Source organism: Mytilus edulis, chromosome 8 (assembly GCF_963676685.1).
Source record: "Mytilus edulis chromosome 8, xbMytEdul2.2, whole genome shotgun sequence".
In the NCBI taxonomy this organism is placed as follows: Eukaryota; Metazoa; Mollusca; class Bivalvia; order Mytilida; family Mytilidae; genus Mytilus; species Mytilus edulis.
The window spans coordinates 27,463,476-27,482,562 of record NC_092351.1 but is presented as its reverse complement, the minus strand read 5'-3'; the positions used below and the strand labels follow the sequence as shown (position 1 = coordinate 27,482,562).

General features: G+C 30.4%; 1 protein-coding gene across 8 annotated transcripts in view; it reads right to left on the bottom strand.

Moving 5' to 3' along the window:
• Nucleotides 1-1,154: 1,154 nt before the first annotated feature.
• LOC139485241 (rho GTPase-activating protein 7-like) overlaps nt 1,155-19,087 on the bottom strand; it is a 139,126-nt gene continuing 121,193 nt past the window's right edge. For all 8 annotated transcript variants that reach the window (XM_071269532.1, XM_071269533.1, XM_071269535.1 and 5 more), the window contains 11 exons: nt 16,760-16,820; nt 12,513-13,674; nt 9,694-9,916; nt 8,422-8,840; nt 6,525-6,650; nt 5,296-5,624; nt 4,941-5,087; nt 4,572-4,735; nt 3,821-3,946; nt 3,271-3,447; nt 1,155-2,437 (listed from right to left, as the gene is read on the bottom strand). In XM_071269532.1, coding sequence (XP_071125633.1) covers nt 2,323-2,437; nt 3,271-3,447; nt 3,821-3,946; nt 4,572-4,735; nt 4,941-5,087; nt 5,296-5,624; nt 6,525-6,650; nt 8,422-8,840; nt 9,694-9,916; nt 12,513-13,674; nt 16,760-16,820 — 3,049 coding nt within the window. In that variant the 3' untranslated portion in view covers nt 1,155-2,322. The remainder of the gene's footprint in view (nt 2,438-3,270; nt 3,448-3,820; nt 3,947-4,571; nt 4,736-4,940; nt 5,088-5,295; nt 5,625-6,524; nt 6,651-8,421; nt 8,841-9,693; nt 9,917-12,512; nt 13,675-16,759; nt 16,821-19,087) is intronic.

The following is a 19,087-nucleotide window of genomic DNA, read 5'->3' as shown; positions in this document are numbered from 1 at the left end:
TTAATGAGCTACAAATATGATTACATATACTTTTTACTTGTTCCTCTCCCAATGTTGACTTGTTTCTGGCTCTCTCCTTTTTCAAAATCCTGGATCCCTCCTATCTTGGTTTCATGTACATATCTTTTATATGGGATGTGCCATATGTAAATATTTTATCAGCTGTTCATAATTATCTAAAAGAAATATTGTTATGGCTTGCAGTTAGTTCCTCAAAGATGAGGATTGAGTTCATGACCTCCTACGAATAAGGCAACCACAATTATGTGAAAAAAAAATCATCTGAACACCAAATATTTCAATAGATAACACAACACTGATGTAATTTCAAAGTTTTCTTAAAATTTACACAGTGCACGTGTGAATAATGTGTCTTAAGTCAGCTGTTGTTGATTGTTGGTGTATATCATATTTGTTTTTCGTTTATCTTATACATAAATCAGGCTGTTAGTTTTTACATTTGTATTGTTTCACATTTGTAATTTTGGGGCCTTCTTTAGCTTCTATCCAGTATGGGTTATTCTCATTATTGAAGGCCCTACCTAACCTTTCACTTCATTTGGCACATACCACATCCTCCATTGACTAAAGGGTTTGATTGCTTTTTAATGCAACCTTTTATCCTCCAAAAACGGTAATATTCATTTTAAACTTTAAAATATCATACTAAATATCAAGCCTATCACAAATAATCTTCAGAAACTTATCCCATATAAAAACTTGATCAATAACGGAGTAATGAAACTCTATATACTGACAGGACAATCATATTAAGTACATGGATATCAACAAAGCCATATAAATCAACTTATAATTGATTGATTGATTGAATGATTGATAGGTGTTAATGCATCTTTCAGTTCTGATGGCTATTTCATGGTGGTCAGTTTTCATTGATGGATGCAGCCAGAATGCCTGAGATAATCACAACATTTGGTAGGAAAACTGGCAATACTAGTCAATTAAGATTTTAGTCAAATGCATCTGCCATGACTTCGACTGAAACTCACAACCTGTTTTGACATCAACTTATAAATTATTTTGAAATGGCTATCTTTCAAATAGGTGTTGATCATGACAAATTACACCAGAAAACAGCTGGCTTGACCTCTGTGGCATCATTCATTGGACTGATAAAAATAAAAGGCAATTCATTTATATTTGTATATTTTAATTTGACATTTTCTTAACAGTTTGTTTACTTATATGAACATTTTAATAACAATAATAGTTGGAATAATGGAAATATAAGTTTGAGGTAATGAAATGTACATTTCCTCTGAAGGAAATATACACAAATATCAATGACAAGATCCAATATACATAGACCATATATTTACATTTAACATTGTCATAAAATGTATACCTTTTTATTACAAGATATAACTATGTAATCAAAGATTGCACTGTTAAAATATACATTTCATAACAATAGTACATACACCTAACTTAGGTATTAACAACAAAAGTATACATTTCATTATATATCTGACTTATATTGGTGAAAAGCATACATATTTAACAGTAGATAAAATATTTTAAAAGATGTTTTACCTCAAAATGTGGATAATGGATGACATATTCTATATTTTTTCTTTCCCAGAAAAACATCTATTTTTTATGCAATTAAAGGAAAAACCCAGTAATTTTGTAGAACCGACTTAGAGGTAACTTATGGATTTAATAAACAAGTAAAAACATTTGGGACTACAAAATAAACAAAACATGACTAGCACCATCTGTCAGAGTTATCTCCCATTAGCTAATCTCATTAATAAGATTTGAGTCAACATTCAACGAACTTTTAACTGCTTTACGGCCATTTAAAATAGTATGAGGTATTCTGGTTTAACTAAGAACCTAAAGAAGTGTTCATTAAAGCCATGTGCAACTACAGCCCAAGAAAAGCTTGAACCCATTTTTGTTTTTTCTAAATTTCATGACTATTTGTGATTTTAAATAAGTGATTGATAATTGTTGATGGTAAAATGAAAATGGCACAGAATAAATGCACTATAAATGCTTAAACAATGTTTTGTTTCTTCCTTAATATAAATTGTTATAAATACTGAATTAATATATAATTAAAACAAAAATTTGATTTTCCAATTCCAGATGTTTTTGTCTGGAATTCTGAAAACTCAAAACTATAATATCTTGCTTATTGCATTTTACATTCTTCATTTCTGGTGTATTTAAAATATCTTGATGGATTTGGCAAGTTCATGTGTATATAAGTTGAGTCTGGTATTTGATAATTAGATGTAGTATTCCTCTTATTAGATATAACTGATGGTTATATATAGTATATATAGCCCATAGTTATACGACAGATTCTGGTCCTGTTGTATCCTGTTTGAAAGAATCTCGGATCCTCTCCAGAAGGCTTACACAAATATGGCCGTATGACTTCTTATACCATTCTGCAGTTCTTCCTCTGAAATAAAAAAATAAATTAATATTAATCATCATTACACAAAAGGTATAGATATATATTTTTACAACATTGGTTGCAATGAATTACATTGATTTCCCAGTTAAATAAAAATCGATAATTTCACATGTGAAATAAACATCGTTATTTCACTCTCTGACGTCATACAACAATAGGCTTTGTCAAGACGTCGATAACAGCCGGATCAAACAAATTGTGAATTGGTAGAAAAAAGATATAGTTCTTTACATGTTTTACATTAATTTCTTTAAAAAAAGCCATTTGCCAATGTAATAAAAAGAATAACTAATTAAAGAATTCAAATATTGTAAAATATTCAACTCGTGACAGAACAACACTGATAATTAACTCATGCGCTCTGCGCATTCGTGAATTAATGTGTTGTTCGGTCACTCGTTGAATATTTTTCTCTATTTGAATTCTTCGATTAGTTATTCTATAAATACACAAGATTTTGGATTTTTATTCAGTCAATGAATTTTCTGTCATTGTAACAAAAGTCAAAGTATTTTTACATCATCATGACGTTATGCTAAGATAAAAGAGAAAGTGTTTTTATTCTTAAATTGAATCAATGAATTGGTACCAAATACCCAAATCTTTTTTTGCGACTTTCAAAATAGGTTATTATCATCTTTGGTTGCCTTTTGGAATGTACTATAGTAATGTTTTGTTAATATGTTGCTGTATAGTTTTGTCTCCATTTTTTTTTAATTTGAAAAAAAAACCCAATTATTTCTAATGCACATTTGTTTTTGTATATAATCAGTTAATACAGTGTTAGATTTACAAATTTTGACCAGTCTATGACATACCTAAGATCTGTTCTAGACATGTGTATAATTCTAGATTTCCCAGTCCCACAGGGTTCTATAAGAAAGTGAGATACCAGTACAACCCCCTGTATACCCTCTTGGACCTCTACTTTAGGATGGTCCACTGATGTTGAGACCAAGGCACAAGATCCTTTTGGTAAATCTGTTCTCCAGCCTCTGAAAAAGTCAGATGAGAAATAATTGAATAGAGTTGTCTCCCATATATCATATAAATTACGGGCTTCAAATTTACATATCTGTAGTATAGAATACATGATTAAGAAAAGAGAATAACAGAAATTTCAACTTAATATCTAATTAAAAACAAGTCTTAATTTAAAAGAAAGATAAATCTTACAATAAATCAGATACTATATTCACTAAATAAAATTTTCACAGTCCTAGATAATTTTTATAATAATTTGTGATACAAACCATTATATTTTTGTCATTTTAAATGAATTAAAAAAAGTTGAATAATTCAAAAGTTGATATTAAAAATCTTCTTCAATTTTTTGTTCTTTTAAGTTATATTTGAATATATATATACCTGAGTATACAGAAGTCAGTAGCTGGATGAGGTGGCAAAGAATTCCTTTCATACTGAAACACATCAGTTTGGTCGTCAAGTTTTTCTACTGTATGCCACTTCAATAAATCTTCATCCCAAATATGTCTGTAATACATAAAAATCATCTTTAACCATGCATTTAAAAACTAAAAAAAACTTGTATGAAATAATTGAAGTGTTTGTATTAAATCAGGAATATGGTTGTTATCACATAGTCACATAGTCTATATATGTGGTGTTTGTTTTTGCAGCAGTTCAGTGTTTATGTTACTGTAAATTCAGAAATTATTGCGTGCATTTATTATTGCGATTTTCTCATTTTACACTTGAATGCGATTCTAATTTTTACGATTTTGAGAAAAGTCATGCTTAATTCAGTTAAAATATTACAAAATGCGAGTTTTAATTATTGCGTTTACAACTCAGTCGTATTATTCGCAATAATAAAAACCTCGCAATAATTTCTGAATTTACAGTATTCCGTTTTGTTTCCTCTTAAAGTGGGTTTCGTTCCATAAATTTTTGTTTGTGGCCAGGATTTGTTTCAGTTGAATCAATTCATGACTATTGAAAAGCGGTATACTGCTATTACCTTTAATTGATTATAAAATTGGGATCATTTTAGGCAACTTCCAAAAAATCTTGTGTTTAATTTTACTGATGCTATCATGTGACATTTATTGTATGTTTCAGTATAATGAAACTGAATAGAAATGGTTATTGTGCCTACCTTTCATCTCTAACCCTCTCCAGTACTACTTCAGGAGGTGCCTCAACATCCACACAACATTTCCACAATCTCAATGGATGGCCATCTCCTACTTTCTTGAAGGAAACATCCACATCACCTGGTATTGAAACAGATACCCAACCTCGAAACTTGTCATGGGATTCCTGAAATATTATTTTGAAATATATAATTTATACTAATTTTGCCCAGCATTATATGCTTTGGTACATATAACAGAGTTAAACTATTAACAAAATGTCATAAATGGTGTAGAATTCTTATTACTAAAGCTCTTTTTACAGATCAAACTTTCATGAATCATAAGTCTATTACAGGCAAAATAAATCAGTGAAATTTGAGTTAAGTTACCTTCAAGAGTCCTTGTATAGAGTTTTCTACAAAGGCCTGATATCCTGGCTCAGTCTCTGAGGAGTTGTTGTTAAATTCTTGTAATGAGATGGGATCACCTTGTTCTATGTATGAAAACCTGCATTTACTCATGGTAGCCTCAGATATCTACAAAACAGATTATTAACACATATATTTATATGCCATTAAACCATATGTTATAGAGAAAAATTTATCATAAAATTAAAAATATTTCGCAAACTATTACTTTATTGATTTTAGATATCTTTTACAAAATCATTAAAGGATTAATTGTTTCCGATTAGTAACGATTTTATAAAATTATGTATCGTATATATATTGATGGACTTCCTACCGTAAACAATTGCTTGCTGTCTGTAATCATGGTGGTAAGGCATTCATGGGCAGCCTTCTGTTCCAGTAATTCCCTAGCATCAGGAACACCAAGATTTTTCCGTGGACGTCTAGGGCTAGGACTTCCTGTTAAAGACTTGGCACCGTTAAGACTAAAGAGAGATGGAGCAAAGCAGACTGCCAAGTTGCTAGCCGTCATCTGATGTTCTGATGCATCTTTAGATATGTCAGCCAGGAAGTACAACAATGACTGAAGTACTTCACGATTCTCATCAGGTAATAGGATAACCGTAGCCTGTAAAGCTTCTAATCGGGATTCCACTGGGAGAGCTGCAATAACAAAATAATTAAACTATTAAAGATATAAATAGACATTATTTTCAGGAATTTTTTAGTTAATGTATAAACACAATTATAATGTTCTCAACAAGTCCAGAACAGTTATTGCACAAACTTCTTTACCAAGAAACTATCGTCATTTACAATTTGACCATGAACTATATATGTGACACTGTTTTCACATTTGTTTTTCAATTTTGTCATTTATTTTGATATCAGTTAGTTGTTACAACAACTTATATATTGGGAAAAGTTATTGACGAAATTCTCATAGAAACAGTTGAGGAACCCTAAACACACCTGATTTTTTGGTGACGATAACATATTTTTTTGATTTGTGGCAAAAACATCTTTTATTGGGGTGGCAAAACTAAAATGAGTAATGCATAACTAATTTAAATTATAAATATTGACTATTTGTTAAACAGGATCAATAATATTGTCTATCGCTCAATGTTCAATGTCACATGCATATTCAGCATGATTTCAAATAAACACTACAAATGTACAATCTATAAATAATATTCTCAAAATGGATGAAGTGAGATGCACCAATAGATATATTTTTGTAATATTGTTATGAAAACTGATGAAATCAATGTCAAACAACGCTGAGAACTAAAGGTAAAATCGTTGACAGGATGTACAGTGATGTCTCTAACTACTTCATTCAGGGAAATAAATAATTCATGTTACGAATGACTGCCTCATTTTCCCACTAACTTGGGGAATTCTACTCCAATAAATACAAAGCCCATCAGTTGCATCAAGTGGTAAAAATTATGCAATATCAAGGACAGAAACTTTTTTATTAAAAATTTTATGAAAATAAAATAAAACTGGATACTGATAGGCGTTTTTATAAGTATAACAGGAAGGATGAAAACTTACAAATAAATATATTCAGGAAGATTTCTGACAACTTGTTGGTCATAAGACATTCTGGTAGTTCACGGAAGTATTGTTTCAACAAATCAGCTACGTCATAGGCCTGGAGATCGTCAAAATCTATAGTATCTGAAAAATTAAATAACACCAACTGTAAAAATCAATTGAACAAAATAAGGGGAATAATAAAGAATTTTATAATTAGAAGCTTAAGAAGGGAATCAATGTCTTCTATTTTGTACATTTATTCCTGAAAACTGGTTTATATCCTCTTATTATACTCCCTACATTTTCATCCAAGGACTATTCACCTGCAAAATATTGACTTCAATTTTTGTTGTTGAATAGAGTATAGATTCCAATCTGTCTGAGATCAGAAATATGTTTTTAGATTTGGCATATATTTGGAAACTGATGTCATCAAAACTATGTAAATATGGTTTATGAATAAAATATAACTATCTCTACCCAACATGATAAATACAATTAATAGTTAATTTCTGTTATTTGCCATACTTAATTATATCTATTGTAATTTGGTCGATACACTTGGCTGAACTTGAGAATAATCAATAAATGTAATAAAATTAACAGCGCCATCATAATTATTGCAATATAGCTGTAATCAGGTTTCTTTCAGAAGTCAACTATGTGTAGGCTGAGAGCTAAAGTCTAAATAAGCTTTTCTTGTTGTTCTTCACGGCCGAGAGTTAGAATCGATTACGTCTATCGGTGAATTTTACTGCGGAGAAGTAATGAAAACGGGAAAATTCAATTTCTGTCTACCTGAGACAGGCAGCTGTTTATACCATTTTATAATATTCCGTTAATTTTCACAGAAAGTAAAGAATCGATTTCTAGAGTGTTACGGAAAAACAATTTTAATCAAATGATGTTTATACTCTGAGCGTGGTAAACCACCTTTGAGTAGATCAGTTATAAAGTTATTGGATAATTGACACATAAAGGTTTAAAATGACATCAGAATCTAATGATTTCTGTAACACAAACATCTTCTTAATATCATTTCTAAATGTATATCATGCTTCAAAACACATCAAACCATTTCAATACTAGAAATATCTTTAAAATGCTGCGTCATCTTTTCAATTAGAATGGGATTTGAAGAAACTTTGACCTTTTTCGGTACACAAAGAAACTTTTTTTCCAAATACAAGTCTTCCCCTGATAATGTTTTATAATACATGTGAATATTGGTGCCTTTTTTGCAATTAGATAATGCTATGAATAAATCTTTTGTTGAAAGCATTGTGAGCAAAATGAATTTAAATTAAAATCTGAATAATTCTTTTTAATCCTGCAGCTTGCCCTTTAGAATTGATGTAATAAACTTTAGCTAAGCTGATAAATCAAATTTCTGGAGAATCATGCATAATCATGGATTCACTTTGATTCCTCTACTAAATTGTAATTATGACTTATTTCTATGTAAAAACATCAACCATGTACTTGCACAGTATTACATATATTAAACAACAAACGATTATCTAGGACAATATAATATTTACATGAAAGGTGCTCTTTTTCCAAAGGCTATAAAAAGACCATGTAATATTAGTGACGCAGGCCTGGAGCCAGATGTCTCTGACGGGGAATTATTTCAAGTCATGGCGCTCTGACCTTAATAGTCAAACTTCAATCTAAATCTCAACTTTCATTTTTGGTTTTAAGAGGGGTTGTTTCAGACCCTTGGCTACAGTTATGTGATAGTCACATTAGAACTTTTTTAATTGAATTTGTCTATAATAACATACTGTAATACTTGCTGTGGTTTATTAAAAAAAAGCTTTTGAGATTGGTTAAGGTCTATATACACAGGTTTTTAGTTTTGCAGTGGTCTCATTAGACAGGTTATGTGACATGACCTGTTAAAACATACCTGGATTTGCTTCAACTTCGTTCTTTAATTTCTGTATTCTTGATCGTACCCCTGCCTTCCTGAATATTCCAATTGCATCTGCTGCATTCTTACGCAGGTACCTCATTGCATACAGCATGCATTGGGGTAATGGCTGTCCAGTTCTCTGAAGGGTTACAAGTAATGGAATTCCGAATACATTCCTTTCTTGATAATTTGGAATTTTGTGTCGTTTCATGAACCTTGGAACTGTCCAGCTCCAACCAGAACGATTTTGTGAGTATTTTTCTATTAAACCCGTTAATTTACACAAGGACAGTTTTTGTAGTACCATTAATTGACATACAGACAAATTTGTAGTGTGAACAGTCTGACTTCCAAAACTTGGACGGTGAGATTTCTGAAAACTGTGCCATCGTATTCTATTTCTTCTTCTATCACTGTAAATTAAACAGGTTATTTTTTAACTTGCAGAGCCTTAAAACAAAATTGATTATAATTTTGAATAGAATTGATCATTAGAAATGTTTTTTATAATTCAAAAGGTTTCTCTGTTGTTCAATTGCCTCTTTAAGGATTTTCTGTGTTTCATCTCAGTTTTTTTTTTTGGGCCTCAATTTGCTTTTTTGTTCTGGTTTGGCTCATTGTAGCAGGATGCACTATACTATTGAAATCTTTATTTCTATTTTCAGTTCTCTGATAGACAGTTGCATAATTATAAATGACATTACAAAAATTTTAATACATTTTTTGTAGGTTCGTTGAACACAATGTTCAGTGGTATCAATCATACTGTATCATCTTCAGAGTGATAATGTTCATAAAACTTTGCATGCATGGTCAATTGACTGTGAAAAACTTTTTGAAAACCAAACAATCCTAAAGAGTGGCAGGCATATATTTTTATGTTTCATACTTAAGTGACTTTCACCTAAATAATATCACAAATCACAATTTGTCTTCAATGCTTTTCAACTTTGTACTTTATTTGGCTTTTTTAAAAACTTTTTTGGATTCAAGCGTCACTGATGAGTCTTTTTTAGACGAAATGCGCGTCTGGCGTATACCGGTATATAAAATTTAGTCCTGGTATCTATGATGAGTTTATTTCCTTCAATATCAACTTAAGACTTGAATACCAAACATGTCTTGAAGACCGTACTTTGACCTATAATGGTTTACTTTTACAAATTGTGTGACTTGGATGGAGAGTTGTCTCCTTTGCACTCATACCCCATCTGTTTATATCTCCTTTACCTTTAAACTAACTAATGTTCAGTATTGGAAATTTACCTCGGTGCTCTAGTAAGAGAAGATCCTACGCCAGAGTCTCTCCTCTCACGACATTCTATATGTTCTGCTGAATCATCATGCAAAGAGTCTGGCAGATCATGATCACTACTGTCTGGAGATGACACTGTACCACTTGTGATGTCATTATCGTCATGGAGACTGTCATCTGCTTCATCAATGTCAGTGACATTAGAAGTGTTGGATTGTGGTGGCTCATAATCCTCTGAAAAAGCATATATAATAGATACAATAACATTCTTAAGGTTGATAGGCAATAAAAGCAAAAAATGTTTACAACAATAAAATGTCAGCTTGACAAATTCATGACTTTTTCATGGTCCTCAACCATTCTGTATTTGTTCTGTTCAACCAATGGTATTTCTTTTACATTCTTTTTAGTACAATTTACTTATTTAACTTTTTATATTATGTGACTTATCATTAGTATTTTATTTCATAATAACATGTAAACAACACTTGTCCTACATGATGACTCTGACAGATAAGGACAACACCTAGAGTGTCATTTCAATATGCATATAAAAAACTGAAGCCTCAACATCAAAGGAAATTGGAGGTACATGTAACTAAACTCGTGGAAAAGATCTTCAATAGAAATAGAGTACTTGTAACTTTAGCATGTTTAGATAGTTTCTGTATATGACTAAACACTTTTGTAATTCATGAAGTATTTCTTAAAACAATACTGGTTCCCACATATTTCTAGAAAATAACATTAATTAAACCCATCCAAGTAAGTATCTGAACTTTTAAAAAATCTGTTTGACCGAATTCCAAAAAATGGAAAAAATGAGGTAGGAGTCTAATGAAAAAATTGCCAAAAGTCAGTGGCAAATATTTCATGTAAGAACAACATTTAATGTGACTTACAAGGTTCGTTAATCCCCTGCCTCAGAATGACTTTTTAAGTCTATATTTATCAAATAAAATTCGATTACAAGGATACACCCTACTGTGCATACATTAAGTTTAATTCATTAACCTATTTGATATAAAACATTTGTATATATTTCTTCAGGTATCAAATACAACAGGTATGAATTAATTAAACTTTCATTTGATGTGGTAAACAAGCCCGTATCTATACCTGCCCCAATACACATTACATAAATAAACATAAACAATTCTGTATGTATCTGTGGATACGTATGTACATTTATGTGTAAAATTACCTTGCCAGGTACATAAAAATTGTAATAATTCATGCCCTTAAAACCAAAGATAGATGTGAAAATTTATGTTTTTGAAATCTTGACAGTGTCACATCAGAATAGCCATAAATGTTCATCATTGTCAGTTTCATAACAATATTATGAGTTAAATTTGTCAAAACAAACTTACAAAGTACATCATAAATTACAAATTTTTTTGGTTTACCTCAACTTTGTTGGTGTCATGACTGATCTAGTGTAATGAACCAATCCATGTGGGATGACTTTATAAGGAATCAAGACTTTTATTACTGTTTTAATTTTTTTTTAAGAATTTAATTTACATCAAATTTGTTAATGAAATGAATTTAGCTATGCAAAGTTTTGTGCATCCTTGTTGCCGAGGAAATCATTCCAATCCCCTCCTCTGGGGACATGACAGTAAACCTTTGGCTAGCAAAGATGAGTATTGTGTAACTTTGTCTAGAGTTTAATATTTCAGCCTAACATAAAATCCACATCTACATTAAAACAAAAATTTCAGGTTGCTTTGCACGAGCCATAAGTTACGTTATCGCTGTTCTTCTTACATGTATATTTTGCACAGTCATTTAGTATGTCAAAAGATGAAAAGTTTAAAAGTTCAGAAAAATGACTGCATCATTTAGGTTACTAACCTATAGTATAAGTTTCAACATTATTACTATAACAACTTCTTAACATGCAACGCAATCATTACTCACTCCCTCAGAAACATATACCATTACAAAAATTGTTACTAACAGAATAATTATGAAATCGACAACCAATTTTATTATATGAAATTGTTCATTCATAAATATTTGATGTTGTGTTTATGATTTTGAGACAGATAACCATTTCATATCAAAGGATAATTCATAGTGTGGAGTTCTAGAATTAACATACCACTTAACTGAATGGGGACCTTTTCCCAAATTTGGTCACTTTTATGAAAAGGTGTCAACATGCAATATATACCTATAGTATTCAGTGCATTAACCACAAACATGAAATGTGGTAGTATAGTGTCAATGCCTCCTATATGATGTAAACAAGGCTTACTTTTCACATTGTTTATATATTAGGATGCAGTTAAACTACTCATTGCAATAAAATGGGATCAAATTATAATGTGACAAGCGGGGTGCTGTCTAAATATTTTGACAAGTCCATTTTAAGTAACAAACAATACTTGTTTACTTGAATAAATATCATGGTTTCTATCTTATGTGCAGTTATTTGTCTCCTTGCACAGTTGGGTTTTATAATATGGTTGTCATCAAGACAGCTTTATAATGAATAAGGTATAAAATTAAAATAAAAACATTTTGAAGGCGAGAAAAAACCCCCCCAAATATTTAAAGTTGTTCGTTAGATTTCTTTTTGTCTGATCTGTACTTTACAAATCAGAAAGAACTTCCCTGAAAGCTGAAGGATTACAATAGTTATCAATTTTTCAATAACTATGTTGAAAATAAGATAATTATTTCTAGAAAATGCTTAATCTTTAGTATTTCAAAGGGGGAAATAATGAAAAACTTATTCAGATTCCCACTTCTTGTTTGATTTTAAAATGGGAATTCCCAAGAAACCTACAAAAGACCAATTTTATCAAAAGACAATTACCTGCATCTTCACCATAAATAGCTTTATTCAGACCATTTATATCTTGGAAAAGTTTGTGTAAAATATCATCCAGTTCCTCTTGTGCAGCCTCTAGATTCTCCTCTAACGGCACATTGTCATAGAAACTACCTCTATGTTCTACTCTTGGGTTAGTTGACCCTCGTCGTCTCACAGGTATGGGTGTACTGGAATTAGATTCATTGTCTTGTGAGTAACTAAAACTACCGGTTCGTAAATTGATCCCGCTATCTTCGTTTAAAGTTTTAGGAAATTTACCAGGAATATAATCTTGTGGTAAATAGAACAAGTCAGAATTATCGTTCCATCGATTGACACGGAATCGTTCATGTCCATATAAAGCACCGTTCTGAGATGTGATAGAAGTGTCGGAACTTGAATCACTTATTGACATTGACAGATCTAATTCTTGTAACATATTATGGTCAGTTGGAGACAAATCATTTTGTGTCACCATAGCACTACTAGATTTAACAGTTCTATCACAGCCTGAACTAGACTTGGGTAATGTATGGACGATTGATCCAGTTGTTTGTTTATAATTTGTTGTTTCACTAGACCATGGTTCTGGTATTTCAGAAGTTTTACCATCTAATGGAGAACTTGTATCTAGCGGAGGAGGCATATCTTCCAATGTCGGACTTAAGTCTTTACAATTTAAATGCTTAATTTTTTCTTTCATATCAGCACTATCAATAACAGGACCACTAATCTCAACTGTGTTTCCGGCAGTTCTGGGAAGTCTTTTATTTTTTCTACTTTTGAAACTTTCTACCCTTTTCAAGAAATTTTTAGCACCTTTTATCCTTTCACTAGCTGCCCTCCGTAACCTTGGACTAAATGTTACTGAAGAGATTCCATTATCCATGGTTTTGGAATGATTATTTACACATAAATCGTCTGTAGATTTTCCCATTTCATGGTGCATTTTATGATCCAGTACGGGACTGTCCCCTGTTTCACTACTACTGTTCTGATCAGCTAACAAACTATCATTACTTGAACTAGATTTTACTGTAGTGTTTCCAGGCTGTGTGATACTAACTGCGTCTTTTAGTCCTTTACGTGACCAGCGTCGAATGTTGGGTTGATATTTCCACTTGTCACTTAAAGCACACTGTTCATCATCATCAGAATCTTCATTCTGAAAAATAAACAAAAGTTATAAAATATTCAATTGTTAGTAAAAACTCCTGAACAACTCCTCAATTAAATAAAGATTATACACACTAAATCCTTTTCTATGGAACAAATATTTTCCTGTCTTAAAAGCATAATAGCATTAGTTTACCATAATGGTGACTCTGCGACATTTCTTTTATAAAAACTCCAAACCCAGTATACTGTAGGTACATGTAGTTTTTAGCAGACAGAAGCTATATTCCATGAATGTTGTAGTTCATCTTGATCTAAATCAATATTTTATACATTTCAACAGCTGTAGCGAAATGACTATTCCTAATAATACACAGTATGTATAAAAGCTTGCAGCATCTGTTTCATACGAAATCTTTTTTTTTAATACAAAATTAAAACAAAATGGCATTTCACATCAAAAACTTCTCCTTCTGTTATAATTACCTCTAATTTGCATATTAAGGTTTTGAAGTGCAGTTATTATCTAATTAAAGGACATTCAGCTTAGTGAATAACTTTGATCTGCCCAAAAGACTAAAAATTTTGTCCAGGTATACCAAGAGAGAGGAAAAATGCAAATAGTGTTATTTTATACATTACGTTTGATGTGTCTGAAATATTACTGTCACACAAAATACAATATTCCTTTCAGGTGTACAACTCCTACCTGAGATTATCCACTTTGCAGAAATTGTTGAAAATGAACATTTTGAGAGACATTAATCTAATATGGATCCAATTTGCAGAAAATAATGAAAATGATTATTTTGACAGACATTGATATATAAGGTATAAAATCCAATATTTCACACTGTTTTAGCTGCTTATTTTTTTCCTTTCTATATAACAATTACTTTCAGCAATATGACTCAGAACTTGTAATTAATTCTGGTAATCAACAGACCGGTAAGGAAATTCCAACTTAATGAATTTTAATGTTCAAAGTATCCAAAGAAACAGTCTATCAAGCAGAAAGATCCATTCAGATATTCTTTGTTTTCACAGAACTTCACCTAAAATTTCAACTGTGTTACCCAACTATTAAGGTTATCCAAACTCTACTATAATCAACATTTTAATCTTAATCCATCATATACAGATTATCTACAAGTTGATGGGTAAATTGATTTTATCAATATATGTAAATGTTTATAAAAGCTTCTAAGGAAATGGTTGTCCATTCCAGATAATCCCCTGTTGGTATTCAGATAAATCTTGTGCATTAGTTATCTCTGTGTTACACCAAGAACCTAGTATCTTACATTACCATTATCATCTACAGTCAGGATGTTGAACCTAAACTCTACAAGTTCCTGGACAATAATATTCAATATTTCACCTGGTGTTTTTGATCACATGGTTTGTCGAATCCTACGCTAGCGTAATTTTGAGGTGTTAGGGAATTATAACGTAGGAGTCCATATAAAGAAAGATGAAACATTTTGACAATTAATCGGAGGTTTGAAAAGGTGGATGTATATCTAAAATACATTAAACCTGATAAAGATCTTTTCATATTAACATCAATTAAAACCTTTTTAGGCGAATATCCAGAATCGAAACGCGAGAAATAGGCATTAAAAGACAAAGATGAAATGTTCCGTGAAATAACTTCTCCCACATGGGACCCTAAGGAAGATATGTTTTAATATAAACTGGCGGTAACAACAGATGTCAATGATCGATTCCACTCTTTTCAACTTGTTGACAAAAATAACCTGAGAAAATTTTATAATTTTAATCTTATTTTGACAAAAGTTACATCAGGCTGGATTATTATAATAACATTATGTTCAAAAGAAATGTAAATTCATTAAACTTGAAGAACGAAACAAAATGGATTTTTTGGTACTCTTAACACATCATTTCCTTTACTTTTGCCAACTTTTTGTGACGATAAATTAAATCTTAAAAGGATTCGTTTTTTAATTTCCTGCCATTTTAATTTTAATATCTAACTTTAAATTGCAAATGCAGGTCAACTGAAATTTAACCTTTACAAACCTGAAGATGTTTTGTCCGCAGGGATACAGTAAAGTGCAAAAAGCTTAGAATTAGATTTAAAATAATTGTATAAATATTATAAAATATTCATTTCGACAAATTCTAGTAAACAGTACAAAATGGATATCCCTTTTTCCAGATACAGTTGAACATGTGATTGAGTTTTGATATTTTTGTCATTTTTTTCCTGAGTTATATAAAATTTTGAATCGCCTTACCCTGTATATGTTTGTGAGTATTTGTACCATCCCGTCATTATTACAGAAAAACAATCATAATGTTCATCCACTCCTAAGATATTCTCCTGTTACATTCTACATATATTAAAGTTTACTTTTACGGAGGCTATACACCTGACAGAAAACCAGTCATGTGGAACACTGTTACCTGGTCATTCAACATAGGATGACAACATAATTATCATAGATAATAATATATTATAGTAATCTCGTTCAATATAAAAACATTAACCAGGGTCAAATTTAACTTCTTTTTAATCACCGATTGACTACAAGGTGGACATGTTTTCGTGGGAGTTCTATATTTATCGCTGTAAGAGAGAGAATGTTTTACAAAGGAAGTCAGAAGTGTTTGAAATAGAAAGTGTCATGAGATGAACATGTGATGACAATTTCCTGTCAGTAAACAAATACAACATTTCTTTGAAAAACTTATCATTTCTCCCGCCATAATGATAAACAAAACTTATTTCCCTTCATAATAAACAAAAAACATTTTCCCACCTTTAAAAAGGCTGTTTTAATTTGGTTGACATAAAGGTTAAAAGTATTATCTAATTACGATGATGGCCTCAAAAATTGGTATATATTCAAATCTTTAAATTTTGAAATACATGTATTGTTTCACTTTAGTCCAGTCTTCCAATTTGAAAATCTAGTTATTTTTAGATATTTATTTTGTTCATGGTGATAGGTTTAGACCATTTTCTTAATTGGTATGGCTAAAAAATAGTGAAAATCAACAGTATAGATTTCTAAGAGATTACAATGCAATCGGTTATTACATCAGCACAACTGTAAAAGGAAACCATTATCACAGCACATAAACAAACCAATGTTAATACTTACAGTTTTACGAGTAGGAGTTACTATTCTCATTATTGCACATTTGTTTAGTGTACTTAAACGTCTGAAAAAATAAATGTAAATAATTTAATCATAGGCGTTATTGTTTATTAATTTGTCATGCAATGATGCCGGATAATACTTAAACTATACACGATTTCTACTTAAACTATATACTTAATTAATTAACTGTAGCACATGCACTCTTCAGCCACGAGGAAAGCCCGTGTTACAATTTCCTGAAGAGATACATCATTTCCTGAATTTTTTTTTTTTTTTTTAATTTTGTTTTTTTTTGTACAAATTAATATGTTACAAACTTGACAATAATTATTCGGACAAAATTTCCATATAGCTATTAAAAATCAGGGCGAAACCACATTAAGCCACAATATCTTCTTATTTATTCAAATGTAAAATATGTTTTCATACCTTGCAGCAAAAATACAATACTAGATCCAAAACTATTTCATACAAAAACAAAACCTTTACTAGTAGTGACCACCAGCATTGACGTAGTAGAGGAGTGGACACAATATAGGATACTGGTCATTATTGTCACTGACCAATGTCCATCACGTTTACTGTATCCATGTAATCAATTAACAAAGGTGTTGAATAACAAAACATTTGTTTATAGTTTGATTAACACTTGAGGAAGGTCAGTTTCGTCATAAAAGTCAACAGTTGACGATTCAGATTAATTTATGCAAAAACACTCAAGAGACCCTGAAGTTGTGACTGACCAGGTGAGAAAAATTATCATGGGCCAGGTGTGTGGAGTGATAAATACTTATCAAAATATTGTCATCTTCATGTCGGCTTTGTTTATATCATTTATGAAATTTAAAAAGAAAAACGCCCATATATAATCACAGTAAATAAATTACAAACTTTACACAAGCTTAGGTGTAAGCTGTAATAACCATAGGTTTTACATAGTTCTGACACAAATTCTTTGTAGAAGAGAACATCTTGACACTAATTTTCTTCAATATGACATTATTGTAGGAAGTTTATAGATTTATGTTGGCTTTTTAATCCACTTGTAATAGAACCTCCCTAAATGATAAAATGAAACTTATAATTTATCATTGGAAAATATTCACCATTTTTCAATTACTTTAAAACATTTTAAAAACACACCATAAATTATGAACAATCTATATAAAATCAAAATCTAACTATATTTGGATATGACCTTTTATTTTTTCCTTACCATAGATTATGAATCTTGTTATTTAGTGAAAATTTAAAATACCTCACTAAAATCTTCTTACAATATTCCATATATTTCATGTTTTGGTTACACTATTTCATAAATAAATATATTTGCTAAGTCCTTACCTCTATATAACATGATATAAAGGTTTCAATTGAAGTAATTTTGAATTTGTGCCACAAATTAGAAGTAAATGTTACTTAATCCCTATTGTTTTAACAATCACCTGTTCAGGTAATAACACCTTTGTTTTACACTTTATAAAGTATTTCTTTGATGTTTTAGTTATAACTACTAATTGATCTTTTGTTTTTTGTAATGACAATAACAAGACAATGATGTTTGAACTCTAGAAGTCAGATAATAATTAACAGGAAATCAGTCTTGTCACTATTGATATTGTTAGGGAGAATTTAACTGAGTAAATTTGTAAATATGTAAATATCTTAAAATAACCTGTAAAGTTAAGCAATGTTAAAATTTTTGAAATGTTTATTTCAAATTATGAAATGGGCAAATTTAAAGGAAGTCATACCTCAGTGGAAAAACATAAAAATTTATTATATATAAATGAAAAATAAATCAAAACTCAAATAAAATCTAAAAATTTCAAAGTTTTGTAAATTTTATATGCAAATTTTCCACTTACTTTTGAATACTTCAAAGTCCATTAAGAAACAAAATGTTTTTTAACAGAACAAAATATTTTTATACTTTCTACTGAAACTAGCTGTAGGTTGATGACCGTATAATTTGTGTAATGTAACACCTTTCCATAATAGGGTACCTATCATATGGGGTAAAACCTAAAAAAGCAATAACTTATACAAAGGCATAAATATCCTGCCTTTAATGTCTTTCACTTTGTGTGGCTTAACACATTATCATTATTCTTAACCCTTGTAACAATCTTAGCGCTAAAATGACCACTAAAGGTGTTACATCAAAACTCATAGTTTAGCAATAAAATTCAAATCAATTTTTTTACAGACCACCTTTATATTTTTACCATAAAAATGTGATTATCTTAATTATTCAGACTACAAAATATTTTAAATTAAAATTTTTCAATTCAACACACTTTAGCAATTATAATTTTTGTGAAATAT